Source organism: Sapajus apella, unplaced genomic scaffold (genome assembly GCF_009761245.1).
Source record: "Sapajus apella isolate SASKATOON/1434 unplaced genomic scaffold, GSC_monkey_1.0 scaffold43, whole genome shotgun sequence".
In the NCBI taxonomy this organism is placed as follows: domain Eukaryota; kingdom Metazoa; phylum Chordata; class Mammalia; order Primates; family Cebidae; genus Sapajus; species Sapajus apella.
In genome coordinates this window covers 10,225,669-10,235,064 of record NW_022436983.1, presented here as the reverse complement: position 1 = coordinate 10,235,064, position 9,396 = coordinate 10,225,669, and the positions used below count along the sequence as shown (strand labels likewise).

Below are 9,396 nucleotides of genomic sequence, written 5' to 3'. Positions count from 1 at the left end.
ATCCTGGTCAACATGGTGAAACCCCGTCTCTACTAAAAATACAAAACATTAGCTGGGCATGGTGGCTATAATCCCAGCTACTCAGGAGGCTGAGGCAGGAGAATTGCCTGAACCCAGGAGGCGGAGGCTGCGGTGAGCCGAGATCGCGCTATTGCACTCCAGCCTGGGTAATGAGAGCGAAACTCCGTCTCAAAAAAAAAAAAAAAAATCAGCTTGGCATGGTGTAATCCCAAAGTGCTGGGATTACAGGCATGAACCACCACGCCCAGCCCGCTCTGGTTTTATGAAGCCTCTAATCCAGTGCCGGGATCTGTAGTGCTCACCTGTAGTCCCAGCTATTCAGAAGGCTGAGGTGGAAGGATCACTTGAGCCCAGGAGGTTGAGGCTGCAGTGAGCTAAGATCATGCCACTGAGCTCCAACCTGCGCAGCAGAGAGACCCCGTCTCAAAAAAAAAAATATGTTGAATCCCCACTTTACTTCGTGTCTAGACAGTTGTAATCCTACCAACAGGGTTTGTTACTAGGTGAAAAATCCTCTTTTGTTGCAAAAATCTAGTGAAACTAGAGAAATTGAAAAGTAAGGCAATGCTCTGGAATAAACTGGCCCAAATTACTGATTTCTCAAGCTTTTTGCCACTGGGACCAGGCCTATTGTGCCCTCTGCATGGGCTCCCAAGACAGCCACAGCCTTGAAGGAAAGCCGTTCAATCGGTTCTAGCCCACGTGGGACTGGAAACTTCAGACACGGTTATCCAGGGGGAGAGTCTGGCTCTCAGACCGCCTAGATGACCACACAGCAGGAGCCATTTCCTCAAAGGTAACCCTGAGCAGATGGCAGGGCCTCCCACATCCTCTGTGGTTTGGAAGGAAGCTTCCTCTGGCCTCCTGCCTCATTAAGGAGAAGACACGAGCTGCAGATGCGGCTCCTTCCCAGCTGGCTCAGGGACTAGAGCCCCTTTAAGGCCAGGCAGACTTAGCAATAAAAAGAATGAAGGGGGCACCCGTGCCAGGCAGCCCCCCATGCAGTCCCCAAGCCCTCTGCTTTTATTTAATTTTATTTATTTATCTTTAATTGTTATTGTTATTTTGACAGAGGGAGTCTCACTCTGTTGCCCAGGCTGGAGTGCAGTGGCACGATCTCGGCTCACTGCAACCTCTGCCTCCAGGGTTCAAGCGATTCTCCTGCCTCGGCCTTCCGAGTAGCTGCTATTACAGGCACACATCACCAGAAGTGGCTAATTTTTGTATTTTTAGTAGAGATGGGGTTTCACCACATTGGCCAGGTTGGTCTTGAACTCCTGACCTCAGGTGATCCACCCGCCTCAGCCTCCCAAAGTGCTGGGGTTACAGGCATGAGCCACCATGCCCGGCCCCCTCTGCTTTTATGAAGCCTCTAATCCAGTTCCAGGATCTAAAGAAAGCAACTGGCTTCTACCAAGTTCCTGCCATCTCATTTCATCCTCTCCACGGCTTCCATTTTGTACATGAGGGGAGGGAGAGTCTTACAGAGGGAAAATAACTTTTTAAAGCTCACACAGCCAGAAAGTAACTCATGCATGCATCCATGTCTTTCTGATGCCAGAGCCCAGCCCCTTGCCACGGCACCATATTACTTCTTGCCAAGGCCACCTGAGCCAGCCATTTCCAAACCCAGCCTTCCTGCTGCCCTGGGGACTGGGTTCCTGCCAGGAATTGGTCTAAACCTGGGGGAGGTCATGGGGGCTCTGACAAGTTAAGTAGCCGGCCTCCCCTGGAAATGTCGCTCAAAGATGAAACAACTCTTGTCACCTGACCCAAGGAAGCCCGTCCCATGCCCCAGGTGGTCCATGGGAATGGCCCCCAACCAGCTGGTGCAGGCAGCCTGCCCCAGCTGAGAAAATGGCTCCGCTGGTCCCCAGCTGCTCAGGCCAAAACCCTGGGGAGCATCTTGAATTCCACACATTCCTGCACCCCCACAGCCCATCCACCAGCAAGTCCTGCCAACGCATGTTCCTGTACCATATGTTCACTGGGATCTTGCTATGAATCAGGTGCTGCTTTCACTTCTGGGGTCTATTCCCTGCCCTTACCCTCACCACCATCACAGCTGTGTCTCCTTCCAGCCCCTTCAACAATAGGGTATGGCTGGAGTTTTCCTTTGCTTGACTGGGGCTACTTCCCAGTAGACAGCAGGCTCCACAGAGACAGGGGCGTCTCTGTTTTGTTCACGCTCATGTCCCTGGCTCCTAGAGGAGTGCTGGCACTCCATAAATTCATATTGGACAAATGACCGATGGTCCTGCCCAAGTCTGTCCTTGGCCCTAACGTGAACCTTCCCTTGTTTGCCCTGGGTCTCACAGATCCACTCTCCCCTTTGGAGCTTCTCTGCCCAGAGATCCTGGAGACAGGGACCGAAGGCCTGTGGTGGTCACTGTGGGGTAGCAGGATAGATGCTGCACGCAGGTATGACTTCTCTGGTGCCTCTCAGGGGTCTCCATGAATTCGCCCTGTGCAGGTTTGTCTTCAGGTGACACTGTGAGGCTCCTCTTTCTCTGGCATTTCAAGGCCTCCAGTGCATCATGGGAAACTCTCCTGGGTCTCCGGGGTGGGGGGCACATCTGACCCTGTGAATCTCTGGGCAGGTGTATCTTCCTTCTTTGCATTCATCAAGCAGCGCCAGGCACTGTCTCAAATGCTTGACACGCATTTTCTTGTGTGATCCTTGCAGCAGTTCTGGGTGAAGCAGGCATTGCTATGCTACAGGTTGGGAAAAGAGGGCCAGAGAGGGTCAGTGACTTGCTCACCGTCGCACAACCCGGAAGAGATGGAGAGCTGGACCAGCATGCACAGTCCCTAACCCCTGGGACGTGCAAGGGGGCTGACTCCGTGTGACTTGTGTCGGTGCGTCCGGGGCTATCCCTCGTCTCCGGGCGCCCCGCCCCCGGCGTATGCGGAGGAGCGGGAGGGGACTACAAGTCCCAGCATCCCCGGCGCGGGCGCGGCGCGGGCCGCAGAGGGCCGGGCGGGGCTTGCGGCGCGCACGGAGGGACTGCGGCAGTGTCGGAGCCGCGCAGAGCCAGGCAGCCAGGTGCCCCGCCCGCCCGTCCCGCGCCAGCCCCGAGCCCCCAGCCCCGGGCCGTCCGGACCGCGCCCCCGCCCAGGGCCTTGCGCACGCCGGGGCCCAGGCCAAGGGCCGCAGCGCCGGGGCCGGCGATGAGCGCGAGGAGCCGGCATGAGCGCAGGTGAGTTCGCAGCCCGGGTCGGCCCCGAGCCTGCCGCGGTCCCCGAACCGCCAGTCGTCGTCGCCCCTGCGGGGCAACGCCCCCCACCGCGGAGTCGCGAGCCCAGAGAGCGGATCCTGGGCCCATCCCCTCCCCTTGACTGGGACTCGGCCCGGGTATCTTGCCAGAGACGCCAGAGGGGAGGTGGGGGGGGATGGCGCCGCCGCGCACGGCCGGTCCCTTCCCTCCCCTGCACCCCGCAACCGCAGCATTGGGAGCCTGGCACTTGTGCTAGAGGGTCCTGGGGCTGTGCGGGGGCGGGGAGGCCACCCCACGCCCACTTAATCGAATCCCATCCCGAGTGACGATTGTCCAGGTGGGGGAGGCGGCTGCATCCTCGGGCCTCTGGGCAGTTACCCCTCTGCGCTGAATGAATGAATGGGCTTGGGGAAGCCGGGACCTCATTTCCTGGGTAGATGTCCTGGGGCACAGCGCCGCTCCTGACCCCCTGTCTCAGGCCCCCAGAGAAGACCCATCACACCCAGGGCCAAGGGCCACACCCTCCATGCACCCATCCCAGGCCAGATGCCCTACGCTCACTCCTCCAGGGTCTAAGTTAAATCTCACCTGCAACCAGGCAAATCCCAGCACTTTGGGAGGCCAAGGCAGGCAGATCACCTGAGGTCGGGAGTTTTTGAGACCAGCCTGACCGACATGGAGTTGTGGTGAGCTGAGATCGAACCATTTCACTCCAGCCTGGGCAACAAGAGCAAAACTCCATCTCAAAATAAATAAATTAAATCTCACCTGCTGGGAATGGGTCCAGTAGCCCTTCTCCATCCAGAAAGGTCTCATCTCAGTGTCTGTCACTCATCCCCCAGCCCCACAGCCTAGAGTGCACCCCCAGTGAGGAAGGGGAAAGAATGAGGAAAGACGGCCCCTAGAATCCACCTCCAAAGATGGGAAGACGGTTCACACACACTCCCACCCCATCCTGGCAGAAGACAGGAGCTCCCTGCCACGGAGGAACCATAGCTAAGAAGGAGGCAGCTGCCCTGAGTGACTGCCAGGTCACCAGCAGGAAGCCAAGGCTTCCGCAGGAAATGAGAGGTCCCAATGGCTTTGGCTCTAGCCCCTCTGCTCCACACTGTGCTGGTGACATTGCCCCCGGGCTGTGACCTCAGACCAGGTTTAAGTCCAGTCCTCGTTTTTTTTTTTGTTTTTTTGTTTGTTTGTTTGTTTTGAGACGGAGTTTCGCTCTTGTTACCCAGGCTGGAGTGCAATGGCTTCACCCGCCTCAGCCTCCCAAAGTGCTGGGACTACAGGCTTGAGCCACCGCGCCCTCGCCCGGGGGGCCTCATTTTAAATGGGAATCCTAATCTGTACTTTTCATGGAATGGCTGTAGGGAGGAACTAAGAAGAATGTGCTCATTCAGATGCACTCATTTCCAGATTCTCAAACCCTTTCAAGCTCTATGACCTTGGACAAGGAATTCACAAGCTGACAATGGGGATGATAGTAATAGTCACTACCGGTGGGCTCGGTGGCTCACGCCTGTAATCCCAGCACTCTGGGAGTCTGAGGCGGGTGGATTACTTGATGTCAGGAGTTTGAGACCAGCCTGGCCAACATAGAGAAACCCTGTCTGTACTAAAAATACAAAAATTAGCCGGGCGTGGTGGTGTGTGCCTGTAATCCTAGCTACTCAAGAGGCTGAGGCAGGAGAATTGCTTGAAGCAGGGCGGAGGTTGCAGTGAGTCTAGATTACGCCACTGCACTCCAGCCTGGGCGACAGAGCAAGACTCCGTCCGTCTCAAAAAAAAAAAAAAAATAGCCACTACCTCAGAGGGTTCTGTGTGAAGATTCTTTGAGTTAGCACACTGAGGGGCTTCCACAGTGCATGGTAAGCACTCCATGGGAGCTGCTGTTAACCCGAAGAGCAATGACAGACTGGGTGTGGTCGCTCGAGTTTATAATCCCAGCACTTTGGGAGGCCGAGGTGGGTGGATTACTTGACATCAGGAGTTCGAGACCAGCCTGGCCAACATAGAGAAACCCTGTCTGTACTAAAAATACAAAAATTAGCCGAGTGTGGTGGTGTGTGCCTGTAGTCCCAGCTACTTCAGGAAGCTGAGGCAGGAGAATTGCTTAAACCTGGGAGGCGGAGGGTGCAGTGAGCTGAGATCTTGTCACTGCACTCCAGCCTGGGAGACAGAAGAAGATTCTGTCTCAAAAAAAAAAAAAGAAGAGTAATGGCACCCATCGTGGGGCTCTCGCCCCACACAGCCTGTGGGTGCCTGTTCTGGGCTAGTCTGAGCTGGTGAGAACTCACATCCCCTCCTGCAGCAGCCCTGGGGAGACTGGGCTGTGGATAGGGATAAACAGGTGTTCTGCAGGAGAGAGTGCCCGGGCTTGACCCTTGCAGGGAGGGGCTCTGGAGGTTCCCACAGCTGTGACTTCAAGTCCTCCTCCCCTCCTCCTCCTTGCCAAAGTTGACTGAGTGTCATTGTGAAGTGACAGTCATATGATAGACACAAGAAAGAACTTCCCAGGGGTGACCGCTGTTTACATCCTGGGCCCCCCCCCCCTTTATGAAGAATCTTTTCTTCATAAAAAGGCTTGAGGTCCAAAGTGCTGTAATCCCAGCACTTTGGGAGGCTGAGGTGGGAGTTCAGGATCAGCCTGGGAAACAAAATGAGACCCTGTCCCTAACTAAAAAAAAATTAGCCAGGTTCAATGGTACCTGCCTGTAGTGCCAGCTATGCAGAAGGCTGCAGCAGGACCTCCTTTAGTCCAGGAAGTCAAGGCTGCAGTGAGCTGGGATTGTGTGACTGTGCTCCAGCCTGGGTGACAGAGTGAGACCCTGCCTCTTTTTTTTTTTTTTTTTTTTTTTTTTTTTTGAGACACTCTTCTGTCGCCCAGCTAGAGTGTGGTGGCACCATCTCATCTCACTGCAATCTCCATCTCCCAGGCTCAAGTGATTCTCCTGCCTCAGCCTCCCGAGTAGCTGGGATTACAGGCACGTGCCACTGTGCCCAGCTAATTTTCGTATTTTGAGTAGAGATGGGGTTTTACCATGTTGCCCAAGCTTGTCTTGAACTCCTGAATTCAGGTGATCCATCTGTCTTGGCCTCCCAAAGTGGTGGGATTATAGGCCTGAGCCACTGTGCCTGGCCAAGACCCTAACTCTTTAAAAAAAAAAAAAAAAACGAAGAGGCCGGAGCCCCTACACCCCACTCCTAGCACCTTTGCCTTCAAGCTCTGTTGTGTCCATGAGATGGGAATTCATTCATTCATTCAGTCAATCAGTCAGTGTTTCCTGACCCCCCAGCACGTGGCAGGCACTGTCGGCAGGAAGGGTTGTGACACTCCTGTGAGCCTGATGCTAATGGAGTGTCAGGAAGTAGGTGTTCGGGGCAGAGAGGACCTGGGAGGAAGGCCAGCCCTGTTCCAGCTTTGAGACAAGTCAGGTGTCTTTTGAGACAACTGCCCCCGATGCTCGGTGCTCTTGTTTGTCAGACGAGATGTCAGATGGGTAAGGGAGCCCATCTTGTGTGCTTGGTGCGGGAGGAAATCAGATCAGCACCGCAGTGATGGCTCAGGGCAAGCCCAGCAGGGTGCCGGCTCCTTTCGCATCCCTGAGCCCACTGGGCTGCTGGCCTGAGGCTTTTAAGGCACAAGGAGAACTGTTGAATGGACCTGGGGAGCAGTGGGGCAGCCAGGGCTTCAGACAGGGTGATGGGAAAGGAGAAGGGAGCCTGGGAAATGGGTGGGCAGAAGCCACACACCCCCGGCCCAGGAGCTGGCAGCTACTCACCTGTCTGGTCTAGCACCCCAGGAACTTCAAATGCCTGGGCTGAGCTGGCTCCTGCCTCCCTGTGTGTCAGATGCCTTGGGATTATCATCCTAGAGATGAGAAATGGAAGCCCAGAGAGGCAAAGGCACTTGCTCTACAAAACACAGCTTGCTTGGAAGAGAACCAAGAACACATTCATGATAAAGAAGAAGAAGAAAATGATGATGATGATGTGTGGCCTTTGGGCAACTTGCTTCACCTCCCTGGGCCTCAGTTTCCCAATCTGTAAAATAGGGATAAAAGTAGTGCCCACGTCATTGGGGTGTGGTGAGGAATAAACGAATGACTGTAAAGTGCTTGGAACAGCGTCTGGCGCCTTCTAGCCCTGGGGTGTTCTTTCCCTTATACCCCAGAAATGTCCGGAGATGAGCCTTAAAAGATAAGAAACTCCCACCCTGTCCCACTTCAGGGAGCCAGTCTCCAGGGTGGGTGAACCTCAGCTGGAACTACAGTGCCGGCTGGGACTGCTGACGTTCTGAAAAGAAACCACAAAAAAGGGCTGTGGCTTGTCAGTGGCCAAGGACCTAAAAGCCCAGGTAGACAGTATGAGTCATCCTGAATGCCCGCTCCTCTGCCCTCCACCCTGGGCCAGGAGCCAGAGTGGGTTCCCCTCTCCCAGCCAGAGAGCAGAGGGGCCCTCAGTGGTTACTCTTCTGCAGGTTGTCATCAAGGGAAGGAAATGGCATTCTTGCCCCAACAAGGGTCACTCGGGGACTGGGCTGGGACCAGAAAGTGAAAGTGAAACCAGCCAACCAGATCCAGCACCCCAGGGACCCAGGCAGGCAGGCAGGGCTTGGGAGGTCTCTGAGCCTGGCCTTTGGCCTCCCGAGCAGCCTCGAGAATCTACATCTTCTGTTGGGCCTGCCCAGAGACCCCAGTAGTTGGGAGTTGCAGGCTTCTGTGCTGGTATGCGCGAGAGTGTGTTTTAATGTAGGATCTTTAAGATGGAGCACATCTGTCCCATAATTAGGAGAGACACAAGATAGAAATAAAGATTGTCTTACTGGCCGGCTGTGGTGGCTCACACCTGTAGTCCCAGCATGTGGGGAGGCTGAGGTGGGTGGATCGCTTGAGCCTATGAGTTCTAGACCAGCCTGGGCAACATAGTGAAACCCCGTCTCTACAAAAAATAACAAAAATTAGAGCATAGTGTTGTGCACCTGTAGTCTCAGCTACTCAAGAGGTAGATATGGGAGGGTGAAACCCTGTCTCAACAATAACTGCAATTATATGACTTAGAGTGTGTGCATGCTCCGCAGAGACCAGGCTCTTCCTAGAGCTGGCTGCGCCATCATGTGTTTCCTGAATCTATTAAGTGGATGGGAAGAGAGATTGGCCATAGGTTCAGTTTTGGTTAATTTGATTTTCAAATTTTCTGGTTCAGAGAGGTCTTAGGAGGTACAGGACATGTGCCCTCTTCTCCAGAAGTGCCCACATGGGCCCAAAAGCACAGGTGCTGGGCTCCAGCTTCCTGGCTCCACCACTTACTGCTGGGGCTTCTGTGTCTCTGAGCCTTAGTCCCCTCATTTATAAAACGGGGAGACTGAATACAAAATTAGACTGGGTGTGGTGGCTCACACCTGTAATACCAGTACTTTGGGAGGCCAAGGCGGGCGGATCACTGGAGGTCAGGACTTTGAGACCAGCCTGACCAACATGGTGAAACTCTCTCTCTACTAAAAATACAAAAATTAGCTGGGCATGGTGGCACACACCTGTAGTCCCAGCACTTGGGAGGCTGAGGCAGAAGAATCGGTTGAACCCAGGAGGCGAAGGTTGCAGTGAGCTGAGATCATGCCATTGCACTTCAACCTGGGTGACAGAGCCAAGACTCTGTCTCAAAAAAAAAAAGAGAGAGAGAGTATCTGCAATAGAGCTACGTGATACCATTCCCCAAGCCTCAGTTTACCCGTCTGTAAAGATAGCCCTGCAGGGCTGATCGTTTATCAGTCCAGACTCTACTTTGCATCTCTTCAGTGCCAGGCCTGGGCTGGGCACTGGGATCGAATAAACAAAAATTAGCTGGGCATGGTGGTGCCTTCCTGTAATCCCAGTTACTTGGGAGTCTGAGGCAGGAGAATTGCTTGAACCCAGGAGGTGGGGGTTGCAGTAAGCCAAGATCACTTGACTACACTCCAGCCCGGGCGACAGAGTGACACTCTGTCTCAAAAAAAAAAAAGAAAGAAGACACTATGTGTAAGAACCAACAGAAGACAGAAGAGCCACATAAGGGACCCAGGAAGACATGAGCTTCGGGCTCCATCAGACCAGGTGCTTTTTCTTTTCCTTTTTTTTTTTTTTTTTGAGACGGAGTTTCACTCATGTTACCCAGGCTGGAG

At 54.2% G+C, this 9,396-nt stretch overlaps 1 protein-coding gene across 9 annotated transcripts in view; it reads left to right on the top strand.

The window, feature by feature from the left end:
- The first annotated feature begins 2,991 nt into the window (after nt 1-2,991).
- Nucleotides 2,992-9,396, top strand: part of ATP13A2 (ATPase cation transporting 13A2) — a 25,627-nt gene continuing 19,222 nt past the window's right edge. For 6 of the 9 annotated variants that reach the window (XM_032300565.1, XM_032300568.1, XM_032300564.1 and 3 more), the window contains exon 1: nt 3,017-3,221. In XM_032300565.1, the coding sequence (XP_032156456.1) occupies nt 3,212-3,221 (10 nt within the window). In that variant the 5' untranslated portion in view covers nt 3,017-3,211. Of the gene's footprint in view, nt 3,222-9,396 lie in introns of all 9 variants that reach the window. The other 3 variants (XM_032300563.1, XM_032300561.1, XM_032300560.1) reach the window with 2 other exon arrangements.